Genomic DNA, 25,763 nt, shown 5'->3' with positions numbered 1-25,763 from the left:
CTGTGGTTGAACATACTTGTTACAACGAAACCATTTACTTCCATCCCGCGTTGAAGTGAATGTAACATCATTACCTGGTATCCAGCACTCCTCTCCAGTTAGAGGGAGCACCTGTGAGAAGATGCTGAGGTACCCGATCTCCTGCTGCTTCCGTGAGGCCCCGTTCTCTTCCCCTTATCGAATATATTTCTAGTCCCACGTTACCTCAAGACTTTCCACAGAGGGACAGATGCAGAGAAAACCAACGCTGGCTTTGCTGAGTTTAGCAGTTTTGCCTCTTCGGTTCTCCAGAGCTGACGTCACAGAAATCCCCATTAGCCACGTTTATATCAAAGAATCAAAATCACTAACAGCAACGTGCAAAATTGTATAACGGTATAAATGAATCTGCTCTGTGGTTTTTACCAGAGTAAGTCAGCAAATTGTCATTGCTAGGCTGGTAACTCTGGAATTTGGAAAATGCGTGACAGAGGTTGATGGCCCGGCCCGTGTGACGGGACTTTGCAGCCCCAGCCCCACACACACACGTTTCCCAGCCCGGGAGCCTCACCGAGTTCCCCACCCGCAGGCACCAACCAACAGCGCACGAACCAGCTGGTGTAACACTGACCTGGGCGCTTTCATACCCACATGCACCATTTGCAGCAAATTCTGCACATCCACACAAAACATCTACGGATACGGTGGGAACCAGAGGCATATACAATATACAGGGGCAAAGAGCAGCAATATTTACTGACCACATGGCAAAATCTGCATTCACAAGTGAGCATGAATCAGCCCGACAGCTCCATCTGAGTCAGATGGCTCCTGTAACAACACAGCTACAACTAAGCAATTACACATCCCTTTGCCTGCCTGTCTTAAGGGAAGATTCAGCTTTCAACCAGCTAGTATGTGCAGATTTATGTTAAAGAGAGTGGAACTAACAATTAGCAACTTATTTTTCATATTAGAGTTAAATGCGCTATTAAAATGAAATCTAATGGTACAAAACGCTTTAGAACATAACTTCAGTTCCCAACATGCTAAATGTGGGTTTTTTCTTTCCCAAAAAGTGTTTCTAATGAACTCTAGAAATGACCACAGATCACCAACTTTGCCACTTTTTTCTGCTTTTGGCCTCTTCGCAACAGCTGTAGAATAATTCTCTCTCTTTGAAAAATGCACACAGGACACAAAGATTGTGCTCAACATGTTTACTCAGACTGGACTCTTAAATGCTCAAGAAAAAGGCACAGATTAAAAGAGACTCTGGTGACTCTTTTGAACACAGCGAATGGGATTTTGTTCATAAGAAAAAAATACTGCTATGAATTGTATGGGGTGAAAAATTAAAATATTCTTCCCTGCTCCTAATTATTGGCCTTCATTAAAATGGAATTTAAATTAAATTGTATAAACATATGAAATAAAGTCTCAGTATTAGGAAGTTTTTCTTTTGTTTCCTCTATGTACAAATCTTAGTATACAATTTTTACTTTTCATTATACATTTACTACATACTCTTTTCCAAACCGTGCGAGAGCAACTGCTAAGTATGTGTTTCAAGAAAATGCTTTGCATTCCCAAAGAATCCACCTGCGTCCTCGGCCGGCAGTGCCAATCGGAATTGCGGAGGAGATGGCGGGTCAGGGAGGGACCCGCTCAGATGTAATCGTCATCTACGGGTTCCCCGTTGACGTCGCAGTAGTGGATGAAGATGGCGACCACCCGCTGGAACACGCCCTTCTTCATCTGCCGCAGCTCCGAGATCTCTTCTCCTATTGTTTCCATGCAGATGTCCGCAGACAATTGTCCTTTTCTCCGCGGAGCATAAATAGTAGCTGTGGAAGGCACATAAGAATGAAAAGTAGTGTCTTTCCTATGAAGGAATTCGCAAACAAACCTGTTTTGAATTAAACGAGTCTTGGAAAACAAAGCAAACAGAAAAATCTTCCATTGAGCAACCACGTTTAAGGAATTTCATTGAAGCAGAAAATGTATTCTGCCTTCCCCATATTGAAACCTTTAAATAGCTCCAATACTCATTTAATGCACACAAAGTCCATATGTCTGCAAGGGAAGGGAATCTCAGCGCATGACAAAACCTCCCCCTGAGACTTACCTGACGCGCTCTCAGGTTTTCCATTGCAGTCATCACTTACATGATTTATAAACAGGAGCCATTAAGGATAAAGCAGCAATCTTTATTTTTATGGGTTTAAATTAATATTTAATGTAATTACTCTTTTAAATCAAATACATATGTTTTTTATAATTCAGAATACATACTGAACTACGAGCATTAAGTCTATGAATCGGTTTCAAATAAAAACTAAAAAAAAAAAAAAAAAATCAGCGAAAGGTATAGCCAAAAAAGATTTCTTCCTCATCCTCTTGAGCTTCATTCCATTGAACTGAAGCTAAATAAGAATATCCAAAATGATATCAATTAAAAATATCTCTAATGAAGGAGATTCCAAGGTTTTCCTAATTAAGTAGTGGAAGAACGTATTTTTTCCCTGCTACCAAGCAAGGTTCTTAATTGGCCCCTAGGAACTGCTCACTATAACATAAGACATGTTTTTAAATAAAAAGAGGCACACCTATCCTAAACTCCAACCCACATAATTTCTGTTCCAGAGTTTAAGTCCAGTTGTTTCCTCTTTTCTCCCCAGTTTGAGTCTCACTTTGCTGGGTCCTGTCCAGCTGAGAGTTCAGCCCAGCTGAGCCATCACCAGTAACACCAGGAAACTCCATCGAACACAAATTGCTGGGACTACCCATCACAACATGGGTTTGGCGTGTGTTTTAAATGCGCTCGTTCTTCTGGGTCTGACAAACCCACCACATTTTCAGGCTCGGCACCACCCTAGCGCCCTGACTTTGTCACTGTTTGGGGTTTCCAGCTGGTTGATTCACTGTTTTCAGTGCTATGGCCCGTTCCTGTGCTGGACCTTCTCTTCATCCAGCTCCCCACCCTGCTACAAGCATTACTACTACCAAAAATACCACAAGAACTAGAAAACTGAAAAATAAAGGAATGCATTGTCAGTTTGGGACCAAGCAACAAGTTAAAGTTCTTCGAACACATCAAGATAGATTACTCACTTCTCTCATCATCCTCAAAGTCGTAGCGAGCGTAGCTGTTTGGCTCGGCTGTTCTCAGAGACCTCAGCCATGGGAAGTCGGTGATCATGGAGTACGGGGCACCGTCCACAATGCCTATGAGACAGGAGGAGCACACACACAGGACAACGTCACTCCTGCAGCATCAGCACTCTTCATTAAGTAAACTTCACTGATATCACACACACTGGTCTCTAATGCAGGTCACTCCTCCTTCCAGTTCCGCCAGTCTGTGCCAAAAGGTCCTGCGCTTCCCTCGCAAGAATAATTATTCATGTCTCTTGTAACTTGATGTGAAGTTAGTGACCTCAGCAAGAGACCGAACATCAGCTTTCGGCTCTCTATAAACACTCACCTTCCAGAGTGTAAATATCTCGTCCCCAAGGGTACTTAGTGTATTTCTTCAGGTCCTCCTCAGTTCGTGTAGCTTCAGGGAAGAACTCGTATTTAATGAGCTCTCTAGAGAGAAGGAGGAAGAGGTTACGGCCAGCAGTGATAGGAAAATGTGAAGGAGGAAGGAAGAAAAACCAAATGGAAAATCCTGTTATACCACCTTTCCTTTAATGAGCCTGAATACACAGAAACACTCCTCTGAAACCCTCCCACAAACTCAGCGTGCAAGCCCTTCGCTTTGGAGAGTAACCGCAGAGAATATGTGCCGTTTAAATGAGACACCAATTAAGCCACCTTTTCAGCACAGCTTTCTAGCTGTATGGAACAATCCAGCATAGCTGCAACTAAACAAAACTTCAAAAGTAAATTTGTTCTCTTAGTCATTTTAGTGAAAAACAAGAACAACAAAACCACCAGTTTAAAACAGCAGGATGAGAGCGACTGTCTGCAATTCCCTGCTGCTGAGAATTTTTGCTCCTCAGTAAGGAACTGACAGCGATTGCACATCATCTTCCCAGAAAGTAACATTATTTCTTGGACTAAACCAGTCTTTCTCTTTTTTAATAACAGAAACTTGGTTTTGGATTCAAAGATACTCCTCAACCATCCTGATTACTTCAATGTTTTATCGCATTATGGCTGGACGGAGTAGAACTGGAGAATTTCACAGTATTTTTATATGGTTAAGTTTATTTAATCGGCATTTTGTATTAGATACATTTTGACATTGAAATTCTACTTGCACCATCTAGAATTCAACCTTCACTAGCCAACGAACCATTTTTTTTTTAATTGGGCTACCAGCAAGTCTACCGCTCGACTGAAGCTGTAGCTGCTGAATCAGGATTGAATTCTGTGAAGTTACTGAAGGGCGAATACTCACTGGTTGATATTTGCTATTGTGTCCATCCAGCTCCGAACGCGCACCTTGTTGCGGACGTTAGGTGGGTTACTGAATTCATGAATTATGCAAATATGGTACGGATAAGGACCACTAAATATCTTTTGCTCAAGAGTCAACGTGTCAACCTGTGAAAGGCAGGAAACAAAGACGTGTAAACACGAGAAACAAAGAGATGTGACTTGGGAGTCAAGAGCAGAGATCTACCGGATCCCCCAAATTCTGGGGGAACGCGTCCAGTGAAAAGAAATTTCAACAGCATAAATAATCAAGTACATGATTAAGAGGAGTAAAACTTTCCTAGGGCAGCTTTGCCAATGAATCTTCTTGCATAGTGGAATTTGATGGCAAATGTCTGTTTTCTGATGTGTTTCACAACTCCAATATGTAAGCAAACTTTCATAAAATTACATAATGGTCCAAAATACATTCGATTTCTCAGAATTTGTCTCAGAAGGGGTTGGTTTTTTGTGTACCTGCTGCATTGGACGAAGATAAATGATCCGGTTTCTTTCCGGCGGCATCCTAAGAATCTGATCCAGAACCTGATCCATGTTTAATTTCTTGCACTGCGCATAGTCAAACCGATTGACGACCGGTGCATTTTCTACTTTTAAGTGTTTCAATACACGGCACCTTGTAGCTATAAATCAGCAAACAAAATGATTAAAAGAAATATAATACTGAAAAGACCTTAGGAGCCTCCTGTCAGAGATTTTCAAAGTCGACTGTTTCAAAAGAAGGTAAACAAGAAATGTAAGTACCAGACAATTACTAAAGTAGTTTGGATAGTTGGCAGCTTAAGTATATCAAAGAAACAGACTGGCTGGTCATTTCTTCCACATTATCATCAAACTTTTAATTTGTGATGCAGTAAGAAGAGTCCTTTTAAAAGGCCGTGTCAAACTTAATCTAATGATAACCTTTTTCTCCCTGAAATGGGCTGAGGGCTGCCACAACTGAAAACCACCGACTTCAAAAGTCACATCAAATATAGAGTAATGTGAAGCCACACAACGTAAAATAAAGCTATTTCCTTTCTAGTAACCTTGCTCTGAGAAGTATTCTGGAATAAATGAATAGACAATTTCTTCATTCTCTGCTAAGTTGAGATATCGCACATCAGAAGAAAATGTTTTATTTAGTGTAGATGTTGCAGAAAACAATAAATGACCCGATGCTTCAGTCCAGGACTAGTCACACACCCTGACATGTGAATCTAATGCAGCTTAAGTGCCATAATATAAACCAGATTTTTATCGTGTCAAGGAGTTAAGTATCGTCGTGTCAGCTAAACAAGCTATGGAAGCAGGAAGAAATGAGGAAAAAACCAGGGTACTCTGAAACTCATGTCATCAACTTCCAATTATTTTATTATTACTCTTCAATAAACATCTCATCTTCCTAACTGTCACATAATTTCATCTGTTGATTTTCAGATATTAATTCTCATTAAACCTGCCATGACTTGTAACGAAAGAGGCATTCAAATTGAGAAGCAGCAATATTTGGTGTTCTAAACAGACTGATTTGCAGCAGAGCAGCTGATGAATACAAAATACAAAATACAGTAGTGGACTGACTTCAATTATTTCAGAAATTTCTATTCGTGCCAGATGGAGGAGGTACACTTGGCATTAACTACATACCATGTATGAACATCATTTTGGGACAGTCTTTCAGTACCAAATCTGTTATTCCACAGTTGGTCAAGGTGATTCCAACAAGGTTTTTGGATTTCAAAGTCAGTACCTGGTAGAAATTAAAAAAAAAAAAATCATTACAGGTCAAAAACAAAGAAAAGAAAAAAATAAAATAAATTTTAAAAGATACTCCCAGATACAGAAGGATATTAATTGGATACAGCTTCTGTTTGCAACAAGTATTTGAGACAACTGGGCTACTGATGGCAATGAGAAAAAAAACAGACTTCTTGCGGGTCAGCACACCACAAACCACAGAAGAACAACTCCACAGAGTAAGAGGAGTCATATCAGGAAGCACAACACAGTCAGTCAGACCTTGCAATTTCTCCTTCCATGACTGATCTTCACTGCAGAATTAACTCACGTTACTTATATACTAAGAGAACCTCCATCCTGCAAAGTAACAGCTGAGCTGCCCTGTCCAGAGATAATTACATGCCCCATGTTTCTTTTAACAGCAGCATGCTGACATTTCAAAAATAAATGCCAGAGAATGAACTTTTTCCCTGCACATCAGGTAGGACTTCATGTAGCACTATAGCCATGAGCATCTGACAAACTTCACGTTCAGCTTTAGCTCTAGTTCAGCTTTAGCTTATACTTTGCTCTTTTCAGAGCCAAGAGTGTCACTGCACCTAACACAGACATTCCATGTATATGGTTAAGACCAAAGAGCAGCAACCTCAGTCAGAACTCAGCTGGCTCTGCGCACAGGACAAGTTTGTGTAATCCCGTCATTGTTCACGAGCATCCCAGCTGATAAACCTGCAGCAGATGAGGAAAAAGACCTTACTTGAATATGATCATCTTCAATAACCGGGTCACTTGTGCTCGTGGACTTGTCCGCTGTCCTTTTCCGCTTTGTGGTTTGCCGTGGCTTTGGCTTGGCCACCTCTGGAAACAGAAAACCAGAAAAATCTTTCCTCTGTTTCCATTTCAGGAGAACAACAGAGGCATTCCCTAGCGGAAAATGGCCAATAACAACATCTAGTTCTTACACAAGCAGATCAAAATACCTGTCTGGCTTGAGAACAACTACATCTCTTTTCCTTGCACAAAAACCACTTTCAGGTTTGTTGCTCAGAATCATTCCTACCAAATAACTTGGGGCAGGGCGGTGGGCTGTTCATAGATGGAAACACAGGAATGCTGAAGCTACAAGTTCAACATCACAGAAAGATGTGGAGCCAAGAACAGAAGATGAATTGTTACGTTACACTTGGTTCTCTGCAGCAAACAGAACATTCTTGACAAATACAAGAACCAAAATAGCATGAATGTTTTAAATAATAATCTCCATCTACTTGAAAGTCTGCTCTTTATAACCGGGTCACTAAGTCTTTTCCTAATATTGCAAAGGATTCCCAGGTGTAAAATACTTTGATATTCCCAAGCTGCTTCTTACTCCATCTCATGCACCCAGTGACATCAAATTCCTGCTTGCTTTAAAAGATGAGGCTTTGAAAAGAAATTATGATAGCTGACCACCCTTATACTGCCTACAGTAAGAGAAAAAAATGTCCTAGAATTAATTTTCTGTGATTAACGGATCAAAACAAGAAATTATTTTACTAAAACTAAGCTTCCTTTGACTTTTTTGTTAAAACATATGGTACATTCACAAAGACTCATGATCAGGATAGAAGTGCAAAATATTAGAGACTATGTACAAACTACCCCATGCTATACTACCAGTAACGGTAAAAAAAATATATATATTTTCCTACTTAACATCATCAAATTCCACCAATATATATGTAATACATGACATTCAGTTGGCCAACGAGCTCATTGCTTTAGGGGATTCACAGGTGGAAATATATAATATTAAGTACTCAGCTCGGGGACCCATGAATTGTCATCACCAGGGAAATTTTCCACCAGTTCCTAGAATATCTACAGGTAGTGAAATACTTCCTGGCTGTGTTACAGGAAAAACTTTTCCAATTGTGTGTTGAATTGTTCAAGGTGCAGCTCAAGGCCAAGAAACCTTGACAGAAGGTTTAACATAACATGCGTTTTATAAAATGTGGAAAGCTCGCTTCACTACAAACGTAAGCTAAAACAAGTTAAAAAACCCCCATTTATTACAAGAAAAAGTGTGGCTTACATTTTTACTAAGTAAAAATCAAAATTACACACTCAAGTTGTTCGTTAGCCAGTCTGTGGTAATAATGCTTTTAAAATTTCACTGTATTTAATTTTTGACTTGTTCCACTGTTTAATATGAGTAAATAATTTAAGAAAAAAAAATATTTCTACTACCCAACATAGGTTTGTTACAGAAGCCGAAAACCACAAAGTCATTTATACTAGAATAATAAAAAGCAGTCATATTCAAGGTACGTTTTTAGACTATTTATTGAAAAACATTTCCAACTCTGTAACAAAGCATTTTCAGGTTATACGCTAATGAGTTGTATATCCTATCCTGGTTATACACTAATGAGCTATTCACTAATGAGCTGTATATCCCACCCTAGTGAAGAAAAGCACTGGAACAGCCAGGCAGAAGAAACCTCATTGCCCTATGTATTAAATACAGATTTAAAAGAGGAAAGTGACACATCAAGTCTCACATTCTGCCTCAAGCATCAGCAAACATCTGATGCTTCAAAGAAGAAAATCTGTGCATAAAGTCATATACAGAACTGTATGGGGCTGGGAAAACAGTTCTGACTTGTGTAGGGTAAATACAGGGAATAATGACACGTTTTTCTGCACAAGCAGAACGGCTCTTTTTCCTAACAACTGAAACAGGAAAACAGATCCTTTCAGAAAGATTCCCTGATTTCATACTTCCATCTGACTGACTTCATGTTTTGGTAATGGATGAGGATAGAGAGAAAATATTTCATTTTGATTTTTGCAGACTAATTACTAGTCATAATGGAACGGAGTAGAAAACAGACATTTTAAATTTAATAGCAATTCCATCTGAGCTGCATCTAGCTACAGAAAAATCTCCTGGGTGATGCAGGGTTTGTTAACATTCGTGAACATCACGAGAAACTGAAAAGACACCAGGACATGCTGGGTTTGAATCATTCCATGTTGACAGAGATAGGAATTTGCTATCAATCCTTTCTGCCTCCAATGCATACACTTTCCTAACTAGCACGTCTCATTTTTCAGTTTCATTTTACTTGTCAGAAATTCTCAGCAAAGAATCCTGGATATGAGGTAATTACAAAGTGTGCTCTGTCAGACTACGGTGAATATTTTGGAAAGCAAGTATATTTGGAAGAAACAACAACTTTCCCTCTCACATTTATTCTTTTCTCCCAACATTTCTGGCTTTGTTCCTTGTTTTGTTTGTTTTACATGATGTGAAGCATGAACCTACTTTACAAAAAGACAATTTTCAACAAGTTTAATCACCACGCCTTATGCACTTGGAAGTAGAATCCAATATGCAGGGGCACAAGCGTGGCTCAATTATAATTATGGTTTTCTTTATTGGTTGATAAAGTATCAGTTATTAACTTTTGCCTTCTTGCTAAGATCTGAGCGTACCTGCTGTCTTCTTCCTTTTAAAGGGAGAATTTTAATGGGGGAGACAGTCTTATGTTTCAATGAATAACAGCCTTCACAGGAAGAGAGAAGCTGTCAAAAGAAGTTGCATTTGGTTTTCAAATGAGTAAATCAAATACTGTTTAGTATGTACGGATAACACATACAGAAATACTTGCAACGAGAAAAAAGTCACTGGCACTCTTTCAGAGACCTGTTACTTCACCTGGCTATGGCAGTGAACTCAGGCACTTCTGTTCCATCAACATCCTGACCCTTTGGCAAACCACTTAGTTTTACATTATTAACCAACAAACTTCACGTTATACTTCAGTATTATCTGTGGGTGTTCCAGTCGTTCTAAACTGTCTCATGCCAGCACAGTAGTTTGCTCAGAAATTAATATATGCGTACGGGTCATACCTGACTCAGACACCAGAGGAACATGGGACAGCTTGCTTCTAGCTCTCGTTAGTGGTCGCCGAGGATATTCTTCTTTAAGCTCCATCTCCCAGCCCCTTGGCTGCGAGCCCGTGCCCTCCTCGTCCCTGGCAGGCCCACAGGCACCCCCACTAGTCCTCTCGTCACTCGTCCCTCCTGCAGGCCCACAGTTCGGCAGAGTCCTAAGTGCAAAATCGGCGGCAGTGCTGTTTGGTCCATTCCTGCAGGCTCCGCTCGTTGACGGACACTCCGCATCGCAAGACCCACTAGTCCTCTGCTGCGCATCCTGCGGCTTGTAGCAGCAACACCTGGAACACCCAGAGCTCTCCTCAGCGTGTCTCCTGCTAGAATCTCGGTGTTGACAAGGCGAGCAGACACACCGCCCGGATTCAGCCCCAGCACAGGGGCTATTGGCCGCCTGTGCGCAGTCAGGGCCGGCAGGAACAGCACCGCAGGAGCTGGATGTTCCCGTTGATCCCGTAGCGTTACTGCAACCTGGGTAAGAATCCTTGCTTTTGTTCCTTTCAGGCATGTCACTTGCTGCTTTCATGTCCGCTTTAATCTGCTCGCTCGTTACTTGACAGCCCTTCTCACAGCTGCTCTCCTCTGAGTGGAACGGCTTCGGCTGCCCCGCCTGGCTGGCGCTACACCTCTTCCGCAGCGGCGTCTTGCCTTTGCCGCTCACTGCGGGAGTTCAAGAGAGAACAAGGAGACAACATCATATACCGTCTAAGCAAGTTCCAGACTCTTTCAACACAGAAGGCAGCCTAGAGGCCAATGACAAGTCTTGTCAGGACCACGCTGCTATTCACATGTTAAGGGATTTAAGAATATTTCTAGTAGCTGCTGAATCTCTGTCACGTCTTGCAACTATTTCTGGAGTGATGTGCTGGGGTGTTTGTCAGTAAATGAGATACTTAATTGCCAGAGAGACTAACGCTTTCACAAAGCAACAAACTAGTTAAAAAGGCCCAAGCACAAAAATACAAAAAATACACTGATAATAGGCTTCTGTTTTCTTAAACATGAAGAATAAGCCAGAGCAATTAAATAGTAACAGAGACAGAACTAAAGTTTATGCTTTCAATCGCAATCCTTAGCTCCCTCTGCTGGGTATGGAAAGTGGTATCAAAGGGTAACAGTCTCAGTCTACAGATGAATAAAAAACCATAGCAAACAGTGTCCAAATCACAAGTGGAACTTAATGTTTCCAGTCTTAATCTTCTCAGCTAATTACAGTAAACCAATCTCGAAAAAAACCATGATTGGCACTGCAAAAGTTTATGGATGTTGTCCAGGACTCAGACCTAGTGCCACAATGTAGAGCATATAGCTGTAAACTCAAAAGACAGGGAATGTCCTTTTCTCTGTCTCTCTACAGTTGCCATACCATCATGAAGTTCTAGACCTCTGACTAAGTCATAATTTTATATATATATATATATATATATATTTTACTACTACTACTCCTATATATACACATGCTGTAATAGTAAGTGTTGTTCAGAAGTAAAGACGACAGTACTGAGCATCACCCTGAGAATTCTAACCAACCTCCACAGCTCTCATCAAACTGAAGTTGATCTTAAAGTGTCCCCTTCAGGACACTCCCCACAAACCAAAAAATGGCTACAACTCTCAGGGATTTGCCCCAACAGTCATATTTTGTTTCAGCAGCAATGCTTCGACAGATGAATCGTACAGGCAACATAGCTGCAAATTTGGCTTCACAGAATGATACATTCTGTGTACTTAGAAACCCACAAGAGGACCTGCAGGTTTCTGCACACAGAGCAGTGCAGCACCACTATTTCTGTGTTTCTGTACAGTGACTGTGTGATTGGAGCTCAGATAGACACGTCCTTACATCTCCATTCTAGATTTTAACAGGAAAACCGTAGGGGGCAAACAAACAAGCATGCCTATTACAAAACTAGAAATAAGACTGAACAAGATGGAAAGACTGAAGCTCAAGAATAAATTGCCCAGGAACCCATCTGTTCCACACCTGAAGTTTCTCTCCTTTCCACTGGATCTCTGCTTTTCTCTTCTCCGTCTGAGTAGTTCTGTGCAATGCTGTTCGAGATGCAGGCTCTTGAAGACCCCATGTTTTCTTCCTCATCTTCACTGTCTGAATCGTGGACAGTAATAGGTGCTGCTTTTACAACGGACTGAATGCCACTGGGTCCTGAAAACAGTAGAAGAATGCCAACAGTTCAAGTGAAAATAAGCCAAGTGTGGATTAAAGGGCTGAAGAACTTTTAGAACTGCTTGAAAAGAACAACACAAGATGAATTTGGTTCAGTTTAGCCACCCATTCTGTGGTTCCCTCATTTAAAATCCAAATACGAGAAGAGCAAAACACTGCATTTCAGCATTAAAGCATTCTAGTTTGGAAAGGGAAGAGTGTCACAATGTAAGACAAAACTCAGGTTTTCTGTAATGTTTCTTTGTTTCAGAACGGCTTAAAGGTTCTTCCACAATAGTACGAATAACCGCGCAACTATATATTATAATCAGCCCATGAAACCTCCACCACAAGGACAGAAATGTCAGTCAGAACACCTACAATTATCCTTCTAAATCTCACCAGTAGAACTGGGACGGAGAAGCACTGAACTATCAAGCTTCAGCATAAATATGCTGTGCTAGTTACCTCTGTCAACTACTAACCAAAGGCATTACCCAACCACAATGACACCTCTGCCTGTGAACAACACAAGGAATGAACCTATTCAGGAGTTATCTTGAAAAAGTGAACAGATCCAGCATGTGTGCATGTTACTTCACATTGTTGGAATATTTAGTGGAAAATTATTTTGTCCAGCAAATAATGGCTACAAAAGGCATCAAGTCTGCCTTACGTCACTAATGTATGTCACTAATATAAATTAAATTAACACTGGAAAAAGTTATTCTGGCTTGAAAAAAGCATGAAAGAATCCACATGCTGCAGTTAAAAAAGGCCACTAACACCAACATCGGAACATGACAAGCTCATTCAGGCCTTCTGAGTCTTTTGTTACAGTCAGTGCAAAAATAAGGCTTTAAGATCAAGATGTTTTTCTCCAGATGCAAAAGAAAATCAAGGACTGCAAAACAGACTTTTAAAACAGAATAGATTTCTTCACAGCAGTAAGCTGCGCTAGCCTCACCATTCCAAACACGCCAGGCAACCCAGCTGAAGAAAACCTCCCAAAACCAGACTTATACTGAAAAGATTAACCCCTCAAAAGGGGATATCAAAAGGTAATTTCTTCCCCAAACCAACGTCACCTGCTTGCTCTTCATCGATCTCCATAGGAACAACAGCCTGGCTGTGAACCGGGGCCTCATTCTGTCCCAGTCCGGCAGCCACCCCTTCTTCATGTGCCACCTCCTCCATCTCATTCAGTGCTGGAAAGATTCAGATAAGGTCAAGAATAGGAAACAAAAGGAACAGGGCCCACAAGCGTAGGAGTAATTCAACTGGCACGCACAGAGAGTCAGAGAATCATCAAGAAATAAGTAACAGCTGCCTTGATTCCTTCAGTGAGTCCCAAGGCTGCATAAAGTCTCTCAGATTTTTTCTTCATCTCTTTAGCCAAGGCCCCAGCCTAACTTTTGGGGTTTACTTCTCCCAAATTTTCCACTCCTCCTCAAAAGTCTTGTTCTACTGAACTGAGCAGCATAACCAGCACTTATATAGTCGTTCCCTCCAATGACTTCTGCCTTTGCTGGGAAGTTCTAAAATATACCATCTGACACTGATGTACTCCCAGCCCTGAAAACATTTCCCACTTCCACAGGTATCACACTGAAACTCTACATCGTTAAGATCCATATTGACAATACAAAGATAGCTTGTATCACACAGATATCAGAGATGTGCAGATAGCCCTCCCAAAAGATTAAAGAAGTTACATAGAAGGAACTGAACGAGCAACAAGCTTTCAATGTATATTCACAGCTTCTCTAAGACTCTAGGTAAGTGGCAATTCAAATAAAACCACTCTCTCTCAAGGTTCACAAAGACCAGAGCTTACCCTCAGCTGCAATCTGCTGCTCTTCAGCTTGACCATCTTGCCGCAGCTCATTCTCCTCATTCTGGTCATTTGGGTGTTGGTGATTGTTGTGGTGGATGTTGGGATTATTGTTATTCTGGTGGTTATTGTTGTTGTCATTGTCATTGTTAGAGTTCTGATTGCTGACCAGGGCAGACGACACACCAATTCCTGTGCCTGCGCTTAGACCCACGCGAGCACAACCCTGAAAACAAAGAGCAACTATTGAGATTTGAAAACACAGACTCATCATTGACAACATATCCTAAAGCCAACAGAAAAAGCATTCTGTCGGTAGTAGCCAGGGTAGCAGAACAATATGCACGTAAAGAACAGGGAAATCGTCCCTAATATGTCCTGACGCTACACACCACACAGGTCCAGCCTCAGTTGGGTGGCCAGAGCTCACACTCCTCTGTGAACTCCTACAGAAAGGGAACTCCACAAACCACATCATCGCATTCAATTATATCATATTTCATTCGCTATGAGATCATGTTACAGCAACACAAATAGATTATATAGCCTTCCCAGAACACAATAGCCTCAAGACAGAATTAATGATCAAAGAAAGCAGGTTTTTTTATGTAGGCCATTTTCATTACATTACAACAACTGTTACAAAGATTTGTGTTACAGTGCGGGAAAGGGGACAACATGAAGAAATAAAACTGCTAAGCATTGAAAGCACTCCAACAGGGGAACAGTAACCTTGTTTCACCCACTACAAAATCATAAAAACGCCTTAGCATTGCAAACAGATCCCTATGTATGAAAAAGAAAAAATCATATAAGAAGGAGCAGCAAAATGAAGTAGCAGCAGAGACATCAACAGAAACACCGAATCAATGTGGGTCTTATTTCCTGGTCACATATTCATACAAGATCATACCTTGCCACTGCTCCCACCTGCAGAAGCATCATTCTCTCTAACATATAATAACAGCTGCAAACCAAAGGAATTTATTTACCAGGCTATTTAATTAATTACAACATTTAAAAGGATGCTTAAGAGCTGGAGCTCACCATATTCCCAATGAGCTGGCAACAATGAAAAGCAAAACCATTCCCTGAAAGACTCACCTTAGGAGGTTCACGGAACATCTGGTCCAAAGAAATAAATTCTAAGCTTGGCAATAACTCAATGAACTGACTAAAAGAATCTAGTTTTATCGCATGGCATCGCACCAGGGTGAGGTCAACCAGTCGGGTCCACCTTGAATGATCTGCGGAAGAGAAGAGATGCATTTCTTGAAGGATTCCTGTCTCACTTTTCATTATACCCTTTCCAGATTCGAGAGGCATCTTCTGTATCTCCATTCTGACTGCTACCAGCATCATCACAGTTCCAAACCAAGCACCATCTACTGGACTTACTAAGAAACAGAACAAGCAGTTCTATGAGCAGAAAATTGCTGCTTTAATATCACAGCTGTTTGTGCAATATCGCTAACATTTCGAAGGTGTGCAATACCTGTGATCCAATTATTTGGGTTGTGTAGATGTGGGCAGTTGTAAATGACGAGGTACTTGATGCAAGAAAAAACTTCATTTACAGCTTTCATACCAATATCTGTAATAATTCCTGGATTTTCAACCACATCAGCCAAGCCATACTTCACCAAGTCTCCATTCGTCATTTTACCTAAGGAAAAGATAGTAGCAAACACAGTAGTAAACTTCAGAAATTTGCCTTTTATAGCATAATTTTCTAACTCCCTGGTCTAGTCCGATTTTGCAAAATGGATACGATTATTACTTCACTTCAATAAAGCTGAGACTTTCCCAACTTCAGTAAGAGGTTCAGGAAGTGAAGAAAAACATATTTGGCTGCATGAGATCAGCAGCCTCAACACAGGTACATTAATATGCTTTTTAATCACCCTTAGAAAGTGATTGAAAATGCAGCTTATTTAATCTTTATATTTGTCAAATAATTCATGCATATAAAAAATGTCATACACTGTAGTAAAAATTCATCAACGTATCCTAGATGAAGAGTTTCAAACTGTGGAAATTCCAGTTCAGCCATCTTCAGAGCAGAAAAAACACCATCTTTGGTCAAGGAAGGCTGGATCCGCACTTCATGCAACCTAAATGCAATTCAAAATTGTTCCTGTTAGAAGACACGCCAAAACTTCATTGCCATAGAAACCACTCAAGAAGATGCCCTCTGGTAATAAAATGGAAATATTCTTTCCACAATGGCAGGATTAAGAGGATATTTGTTGTCTCTATGGCAGTATTTGGCAGTTCCACAGTAATACAGGAGTTGTGAGACAAACAGCACCACGCTTTTCAGACATAGCTCTAAGGTGGTGGCTGATGACACAAAGTGACTCAGAAGCAGATATAACTCCTATTATTTTAATCACAGAATACTCCTGTTCTATAAAGTTTAAATGCTCACTCCTTAAATTTTTGAAGGTTGTTCTGCTTCTTCACGCTCTTGGACTTCATTACTAAGATACTTACTTTGAAAAAGGAGAAGGGGAAAGAAGATGCCAAGGCCCGTACCTTCGTGCAGCAGTTATGATGAGGTAGCCAAGATCCACTTCAAGTGCATTCTTGCAAGCTCCCAGAACTATAGTGTGCAAATTCCTAAAACCACCTAACAGATAAAAAATATTCTTTCACTTCAGTCACAGACCACAACCTTAAGCGTTATACATTTCCACCAGTGTTGTCTTGACAAATGAATTAACAAAACACATCTTTTTTAGCAAATCAATAAAATACATACATCTTTGCACTCAGCTCCCCTCCAGTCCTGCGGGTTCTACTCACCAACAAATGCAACTGGAAGGTTAGCTTATCAGTCAAGAGTTGATTACAGTTAAAAGACAACAATAATATTCAATACGGAGCTGTATTTAGCACCATAACCATAGTTCCAAACTTGATACCTTTAAAATAATAATCAAGAAAGGATATGCTACAGACAAAAAAGCTAGGCTTACATGCCTCCGGTATTTGCTATTTTTTTTTCTTTTTAAGTATGAGGGATATGAAATTTCATACCTGATCTCCAACTATCTTCTACCACATGCTGGATAAGTCCTCCAAGAAATGGAACACGAACCAGTTCTAAATGCTCCAGATTTCGAGCAGAAGCCAGGCCCGTCACTAGAGGAACGTACTTCAAAGAATTTGTGGGTCCTACACAGATCAAACCAATACAGACAAGGGAGGTTGTTCACTTAATAACATTGAATGTATCATGTTAACGAATTAAAAAATGTCCACATATATCCATCTAGATCAGGAAGTCAACAGAACTACATAGCACCAAATAATGTACAGGAGAGTGATACATTTCTATCCAACACCGTGAATAAAACAATGACTGCCTTCAGAATCTTGTATTCTAAGATGTCCATTTACAGTTGGTGCCTCTGCAGCTTTAACAGAATCAATACATTTCCTGTATGCTAAAACATCCCCTTCATACACGAATCCCTCTTACCGGCACAGTTCCTCATGACAAAAGTGCGTAAGCTGATACAAAGGAAATCTTTAAAAGGCTGTGGTTTCGTGAGTCTCACCCACTTCAAATAAAGGTGCCTCAGCATTGGGATACAAGGAATCTCAGGGACATTCACTCCTAATAATACATAAACAAAACAAACATTTTAAACAAGCTTTAAACTATAAACTCTAGGATATGTGTCTTTGGATTAACATTCTGGCTTTAAAAAGGAAGTCTTTGCTAAGTGGCATGTAAGACAAGCTGTATGCATCTTGAACACAAGTTCTCCACCTCAGTTTGTCAACACAGTGTTCTAGCATCTGCCCTTTGGACCTGCTATCAGATATATATATATAGCAACTAGTATTTCAAATATGCCACATGTCAAATTCCCTGTCTTAAAAGAATTACAGTCTTGTGGAGTTTCAAAGCCTTTAAATTCAGCTGTATTGAAGCCAACTACTCCATGATTAAACACTTACCTACTAAGTGCAAAGTCTGAATTTTAGCTCCTATAGGAATTTTCAGCTTGTTCTCTGGAGGAATTGGAAAAGCACCATTGCGATTACGAAACTTCCCTAAAATATGAACCTGTGGCATATATGTCCAAATAGCTTCCACCAGCTCTAAATGAGAGGTCTCAACGCCCTGGATAAAAAGAAGCAAAACAAATGCTCTAACACCAGTTCAAGCAACAATAATCCCCTTAACCACGTTAACTTCTCAGTAACACACTATACAGAATGCAATGTGGTATTTCACTTTAAAATTGTAGCAAGACTTGTCTTTTTAAAAGCAGAGAGATCAGAGTTTTAATTCATTTCTGGACTTCAGAGCACCTGTGACTCCCACTGGTGCAACTAAAAATAGTACTTGTTTGCAAATGAGTTGCACGTTTGCAGATATGGTCACAATTAACTGCTACTCTGCACGGCCAGATCTGAAAGCAAAGCCCAGGTCTGAACACAAGGTGCTGGAAGCAATGAGTCCCTGCCACATTTCTTCCGCTCTGTTAACATGCACCATCTCAGCTGCTGAAGGAGGTTTTCTCCTGAGCTGATCCACTCACCAGCAGATTTGGACAGGCCTGCAAAGCCTCTAAAACTCCAGGAATGCTGAAAGCTTCATGGCCACGGACTCTGCGTCTTTCAAGATACCTGGGATGAAGACCATAAAGTTGTTCAATGTCTGGCATCTTCCGCAGCAGCGTTAGGAAACTGGAATCAGTGAAACCTAAGATAACAACAACAGACTTGGTATTTGTGTGACAGCAGACACCCAGCTGTAAAGGCACGGCCAAATACGTTGTTCTCTTGATATGGCAGTTTAAATTCTACAATGTCAAAAGATTTACTCAATGATGAGTAAATGAGTTTATCTTCTACTTCCAGATTCTAGGAATCGAGACCTACATACTCTTCTGCATTGAATTTTGCAGTCTTGCTATGGGTTTCCTTCAGGGAGTCGCATGGCCATAGGGTTAACTATACTTTCTCCCTTCTCAGACGAAGCACCTCTGCAAACTGTCAGGTTTTGCGTCTCTGTCTTTCCTGGAATTCCATTTATCAACTACATGGCTCAAAAATGCCCAGCTGGATGAGTTATCTGCAGTTCATCACTACCCACCACAGCTCACAATTCTCAAAGAAATAAGGTAGTTTCTTAAAGCAAAGGATTACTTTATTCTACATAAGACAACACATAAAAAGGATTTTAAACTAGTAAGTTACCTGTATTTACATCCATCTTTGGGTAGGCCTAACCATCTACCTGATAGCACCTCTAACAAATCTAACTTTGCAGATCCTCTTAACTTTTAGAATTCACGCATTTTAGCGCTCTCCCCCAATAAAACCCAGCAGTGTAATTTAAATCCAACAGAAATCCTAATACTCACAAGGTTGACCTAGGTTGCCCAATTTATCTATTGATCTGAAGGTGGCTTGAGGTATGACATCAAAACTTATTTATTCTTACATTGTTAAGTGTTGGCAGATGAGTTGCTCTCTCATTCCATTGTATTTTTTCCTGCCTGCATGCAAACAGCCTCTTCTTGGATTAACCCTTGGATTAACTCCCTTACAATAATCAGACAAACACAGATGGTATTTACAGACTGCTACAGAGAATCCCCATTTCTGCTACAGAAATATCCAATATATTTATATACACACACAGAGATAAATTTTCCAAACCACATACGCAAGGAAGCCACTCAAAATCTCACAAAAGTCAAAAGGAATTCAACATCTAACTCCTTTTAATGCTTTTGGAAATGTATCCTGTATGTGTCATTACAAATAACAGGACAGCACAGGCAGTTCTGCTCAATACCACATTAGTGCCACTAACACGTCACTCACCAGTGGGCATGTATTCCCACCAGCGGCCGGCACACAGATCCACGACCTTCACCACGCGCAGGTACAGCGTGACCGCTTCCTTCAGCTTCCGCGACAGGCATTCCATGCACATGATATCCTGCAAGGGAAGGTACCTTTGGGGGAGGAAAGAACATCCCTCTGATTTATCAAAGGTGGAGCCTTTTTGAGTTTTTCCAAACTAAAGAACATCCCAAGCACGACAACACAAATTCATGTATTTCTAATACTTAACAACATGAATTCAAACAGAATTTTCAGACCATACTTTAATGCAGTGTGAAATTTTGCTAAGCAGAATGACTCACCAATTTTTGACACCAAATATAAGGTATTTAAGGTACAAATATAATATTAAAATGGAGAGATGCTTTAGTTCTCTACTAAATACTGCTGACCAAACCATTTGCCACAATAGTTTCTACATGGTTTAATTAACGGTACTTTCATTTTCTAGCCCACACTAGCGTGCTCAATTTGCAAACATTTTGGAGAGCTACTATTTTTAAAGAACTTGTCAGTAAGACATTATGTTTTGAATATAATAGGCACAAGTGAACATCTTGGAGAAGGACTATGCTGTAGGGAACACTAGATACTCATCCAAGTTCCCTTCCACACGCTATGAAGCAGATGCAACAATTTCAAAACATGCACCTTAGCTATGGAATACCTGAGATATTTTTCTGCACCAAAATCAAAATTTAAACATTTGTTACCACACACCAGTAAACATAATTAAATAAACCATTTTTTTTCTTCTTCATTCTACCATTCATGACATTCACATAAATTAATCTTCAAAGTATCCAAATGAATTCTGCGACTGAAAAAACATTTCTCAACCCTTTTAATCTAGTTTTTATCCACCAGTTCACTCGTGGTACCTTTATAGTTTCTGAAGACTATATGACACAAGCATCAATGCAGGTAAGGTTAGGAAAAAAATACCAGAAACCAATAAATTAACTTGTGACAAGCTGCTCACCTAAAGATGTGGCAAAGCACTTCATGAGAGAGCTGGTTCATATAATCCTTTGGCTCATCAGCTTTGGTGGACTGGGAGCCTTCCCTGTTCACCGCACTTGGTTTCACACTTTTCCGCCGGGGACCCATAATTGATACGATTTCTGATTAAAGGAAATGTTCACAATGTTATGTAAATTCAGTGCAACTGAAAGAGAAAAGAGACAGAGAGTACAGTAGGACACACCAGTTAAGCTTCATTTACCAAAAACCACAGCAAAATCTGCCAATAAGGACAAGCTCTGGTACAGCTGAACTGAGTTAACTAAGAAACAGAAAAATTCTTCCAGCAAGTCATAGTTTGCCTAGTACGTGAGGTCTCAGGCAGAACCTGATGATTATCAGATAAACTCAAAAGTCTCTTTGAGCTAAGGGAACCTGACAAAGAAGAAAATCACCACGGGTTTAATAAGAGACCAATTCTTTTGAGTGAAATGTCTTCAGAGATCCCATTCGCACACTAATAGATCAAGACAAATCACAGGAAAGCTGTGCGGGGACTCCAGAGGTTACCAGGCAAATCCCAACCAGACACGTTCCACCGAAACAGAAAGCCCAAAGCCTCTGTCTAGCAGAAAAAACAGGCTCCTACTGATCATTCCCAAAAAATGCCCTATTAAAGGTCCTCAAACTAACTCTTCTTAGAGGTTAGAATATCAAATAAAATATTCATGTTGCTTAGTTAAAGATCAAAGTCCCAGAAAAACTGAACGACCTTGCCTCAGCAGCAGTGGGCAGCATTTCCTCTCCTCTTTCCCTTTACTGAATTTACGTGTTCGTGTCTACATTGTTCCTGCAGCACACATACAGGCACAGGAGGACTGCAATAACAACAACACACGTTTCATTTAAAAGCATACAAATTGATTACAATAACAAGTAACTAAAATAAATATGACCTTAATGTTAATATTAGAATAGGTGAGTTAACACCTCATGCAGATGAACAGCATGAGAAATGTCTTCAGTGCTGTTTGGCTGAGGAATGCTTGCTGGGAGGCAGGTAAAGCATCATTAACTCATAAACCTGTTTAACAGGTTGAATACGAAAATTCAGCGTATGAGGAGAAACAACTTTAAAAAAAAAAAGACATATTTTGGGAAACTTATCAGAGATGCGTCTGTTACAGCATTCGTTGTGATGTAAACATACCATAATGTTTGCTTCACATTATGTGGAAGTGACAACTGAGAAGACAAAACAAATACCTCATTTCATGGAAATTAAAAACTTTGCCTTCCCCAACACAAATGATTTATATGCTGGCACAACATTTAAAATATTGATAGCTTCACTGTGATCTAAAGACATGCTTTCCCACATTTTTGTATGCATTTTAAATTAACAACTTGATGTTGTTATAATTAATTTTATTTAAAATAACAATATTAAAATAACTAACTTAGCACCTTCTGCCAGTGAACAGCAGGAAACACAGCTCTGGTCCCTTGGATTGGCCGGGACTTCTCCAGCTAAAGACCCCGAGTTTGTTGCCTGTAAACATACGACCCTTTTTGGTACATGCTGGAAAGGTTTAGTATGTTTGTAATAACGCGCTGTAATGTTGTTCAACTTCATGAAGTCCAAAATTGACTTCAAACTACTTATGGGACTGGATTCCAATGAAAGTATTCCTGATTGGATTCCTGAAATATCCCACGCATTCCCAGGGAGTGTTACCTGACCATTCCATTTGAACAGAGGGCAGAACACAACGCAAAAAATTCTAGACTGATGCAGGCACACAATGGAGCACAATACAGCAGAGTTTAAAGAACAGCATTAAGAGCACCATGATATAAAGTAAGCAAAAAAAATATATTAACAAGTAGACTGGGAAAACAACTGAAAAATTCCTGTAAGACTTAAACGCATTCAGCATAACCTGCCCGCTGAGTTTGGCCGTAGCGCAGTTTGGCTCCTGCCACTAAAGGGAAAAGAATGACCCACTCTCTTCTGAGGCACCAGCTTCTGCACAGACACGTGCCTCTTGGTACTATTTTTAAGCTAACGTGTGCGGCTTTACCATCTCATCCTACATTACAAAGCTGACCCCATTTTCAAAAAAACAACCCTTCGGATATTTAATAAGGCTGATGGAAACCAGAGTTTTGCTTTCTCAACTCAATGAATTCAGGAGTCTCTGTCTGGAACCGCAGTTCCCTGTGTCACCTTCTCCAGCAGCAGCTGCTGACACTGAACTTGAAAAGCTTAAAAAGCCCCGAGGAGACCCGCGGAAACCCCCACTTCGGAGAAAAACGCAGAGAGAACAGCTAAAGACAGCCTGGCAAGCGCTGCTTTAAGAGGGGTGTTTCCTTATGGCAGAAGGAGAAAAAAAAAAAAAAAAAAAACCAACAAGTTTATTTTTGCTGAGATAAGCGATACAGAAGCAGGTTTCCCCACAGCCCAAACGCCGCCGGGCCCTCAGTCGGGGGGGGCGGCCCCTAAGGCGGCGACCCAGGGCTCCCCCCAGCCCCACAGCAGCGGGGGAGACGGCAGCTCCCCCGGGCCTGTCACACCGGGAACGGCCTCGCCGGGCCGGGCACCCAGCCCCGGCCGGCGCAGGGAGACAGCAGCCCCGCTCCGCCGCGCCAGGCCCAGCCGCCGCGAGGGAGTGGGAGGCCGGCAACCACCGGTTCCCCGAGCCCCGCCGGCTGAGCCCCCGCGGCCCCGCACCGACCCTTTCCCGGCCCCTTACCTGCCCCTCAGCGCCGCCCTGTTGTTGTGGCCGCGGGGGGGAGGGTTCACCCCGGCAGCCGCTTCCTGCCCGTCCCCTTCCGCCAGCGCCGCCGCGCTTCCGGCGCTACTTCCGGCGCCGGCGCGCCCCGCCCCGCCGCCATGTTGTGGGCAGTGAGGGGCGGGGCCGCGCTGCCGGCTCTGTGAGGGCCGTGTCGGGGCCGCCATGGCGGTGGTGGCCGCAGTGAGGCTGCCGCCAGCTCCCGCCGCAGGCCCGGGCGCGGCTCCCAACGCGGCTCCCAACGCGGCTCCCAACGCGGCTCCGTGAGAACCCGACAGCCCCGGAGCTCCCTGAGGCGGCTGGCGGGACGTGTGGCAGCAGTCGGGTGACGGGGCAGAGACCCCCGCGTCAGACCCCTGGGAGCGCTGAATGCCGGCTGAGGCACAGGGACATAAATGGGGTATTTCGAAAGGAACTGAGGAAGAAGCCCTGGAAGGTCGGTGGGGAGTTCTGGCACAGCAGCCGCCAGCCGTGCTGAGGTGTTGCGGGCTACACCGGCTCACAGGCCGCGCTGAGGCGCTGCTGTCCCTTTGCACACAGGTGGAGAGCAATGGAGTTTAGAGTTACAGCCCAGCCTGCAGCTCTGTATAAACTGGGAGGTGATAGCGATATGTCACCAGCAGAGGCTCCAGCTCAGCCCCAAGTCCTGGTAGCTGCCTTTGCCATGATATATTTGCAGCATTTGGGGCCATACTTGAATGAGCGTGTTTGGGCTGAGCCCAGAAAAACAAACAAAACCCGAACAAACAAACAAATCCCACCACCACTGTTTACTGAACATCTTGAAGGCACATTTTTTCATGCAGGCCCCAATGAATTGACCAACAAAGCTCATTTATGACTGAACAGACTATTTGCGATTTATTTTTTGTGAAGGCCAACATGCAAAGTCACTGGTTTCATGATCATCCCGGAATAAACCACAACACTGTTGTGAAACATGAAGTAACGAAGTAAATTTTTATTTTGAGTTTGCAGAATGAGCAGAGTGAGTCACAGAGAAGCTCTTCAGAAACCCCACGTGTACAGGGTGCAATGAGACCGTCCCCTTTGAAGGCTCGTAGGGCAAATTCTTGCAGTAACATTCACATTTAGTCTCATGTTACTCTTACACCAACTGTGAAACGGCTTCAGGAAATGTTCCTGTTCAGCTTTTCCTCTTGCATGTTAGAAGCAATTCTCATGGCTACAAAAATCATAACTGCTCTGTCCAAGTCTTGCTTCTCTTCACCCCTCAGCTGACTTTTCACACCGTCGCTGCTGCCTACAGCAAACACAGCAGGAACTGGCTGATGCCTCACACAATCTGCCCACAGCTTGGCACGTTACACTCCTATAGGAGTCTTTCAGTACAGAAAAATGCAGGAGAAGGCAGCACACAGCAAGAAAAGAATGACCTAGTGACAGGAACACTGTAGTGATAAGAGGAACAAGAGGCTTTTAAAAACGCCCAGGCATAATGTAACAAGACTGGGCCTAATATAACAGGAGCTTAACAGAGAAACAACAGCCCTATAGAGACTGGAGATGAGGCAAAGCGGGATGGTCTGGTTTGCAAGGTGGCTAGATCGCTCCCCCTGTGCCACCTCTGTCACCTTCCCATGGGTCTCTCTGTGCAGCCTTTGATCCTCAGCTGGTTTATTGCATCTGCTAAAGCGTATGTGAAACTGTAGTAACCGTCACTTGTTGACTTTTGTCTTCGCTGTAATAAAAATGTGCGCCAGCATTGCGTGACCTGCTTTCCGTGTGGTTTGTAACAGAAGAATAAAGTCTCCAACCTTTAATGCTTTGGGCAAAGAAGTTTAAAGAAGTAATTTAAAATTTATTCAGCATGGATAAAGTGTGAAAATAAAACCCTAAAATAAGCTCTTCCACAAATAAGCTCATCCACACAGGAAGGCTGTTATGGCAATACAGTTTTTCTGGCTTTCAGATGGTTCAGTCCTGACTCGGCGATCCTACAAACCCTGGACACAGAGCCCAGCCAGGCTCCAGGATGATTTCGAGGCTGAACTTCTATTTTGTCAATTTCCATTCCCAC

The 25,763-nt window shown here is 41.7% G+C and overlaps 1 protein-coding gene across 8 annotated transcripts; it reads right to left on the bottom strand.

The window, feature by feature from the left end:
• Positions 1 to 1,207: 1,207 nt before the first annotated feature.
• On the bottom strand, positions 1,208 to 23,768 carry FBXO38 (F-box protein 38). 8 transcript variants are annotated; one of them, XM_065644290.1, is made up of 23 exons: positions 23,684 to 23,768; positions 21,700 to 21,805; positions 20,947 to 21,132; positions 19,941 to 20,074; positions 18,647 to 18,810; positions 18,060 to 18,225; positions 17,575 to 17,712; positions 17,130 to 17,267; positions 16,626 to 16,719; positions 16,071 to 16,201; positions 15,583 to 15,753; positions 15,192 to 15,334; positions 14,091 to 14,313; positions 13,342 to 13,461; positions 12,074 to 12,253; positions 10,048 to 10,749; positions 6,905 to 7,005; positions 6,055 to 6,157; positions 4,882 to 5,048; positions 4,388 to 4,533; positions 3,467 to 3,570; positions 3,094 to 3,207; positions 1,208 to 1,826 (listed from the first exon to the last, which is right to left on the bottom strand). In XM_065644290.1, the coding sequence occupies exons 3-23, from the start codon at positions 21,072 to 21,074 to the stop codon at positions 1,648 to 1,650; spliced, it is 3,546 nt and encodes a 1,181-aa protein (XP_065500362.1). In that variant the 5' UTR covers positions 21,075 to 21,132; positions 21,700 to 21,805; positions 23,684 to 23,768; the 3' UTR covers positions 1,208 to 1,647. The 8 variants fall into 8 exon arrangements, with proteins under 8 accessions (XP_065500362.1, XP_065500361.1, XP_065500364.1 ...); XM_065644289.1 differs by having other exon boundaries at positions 20,947 to 21,088; XM_065644292.1 differs by lacking the exon at positions 23,684 to 23,768 and adding an exon at positions 22,395 to 22,461 and having other exon boundaries at positions 20,947 to 21,088.
• Positions 23,769 to 25,763: the final 1,995 nt, after the last annotated feature.

The sequence above is a fragment of the Caloenas nicobarica genome, chromosome 13, assembly GCF_036013445.1.
Source record: "Caloenas nicobarica isolate bCalNic1 chromosome 13, bCalNic1.hap1, whole genome shotgun sequence".
NCBI classification, from domain to species: Eukaryota; Metazoa; Chordata; class Aves; order Columbiformes; family Columbidae; genus Caloenas; species Caloenas nicobarica.
The sequence above is the reverse complement of the archived record's forward strand: the minus strand, read 5'-3'. Positions and strand labels throughout refer to the sequence as shown.

Excerpts from the sequence above, each read along its gene's own strand:
- FBXO38 (XM_065644290.1), bottom strand. The coding sequence starts at position 21,074 with ATGGGTCCCCGGCGGAAAAGTGTGAAACCAAGTGCGGTGAACAGGGAA. Across the intron at positions 16,720-17,129 it reads AGAAGATAGTTGGAGATCAG|GTGGTTTTAGGAATTTGCAC; the intron begins GTATGAAATTTC and ends TTTATCTGTTAG. Across the intron at positions 15,754-16,070 it reads TGATGAATTTTTACTACAGT|GTAAAATGACGAATGGAGAC; the intron begins GTATGACATTTT and ends TCTTTTCCTTAG.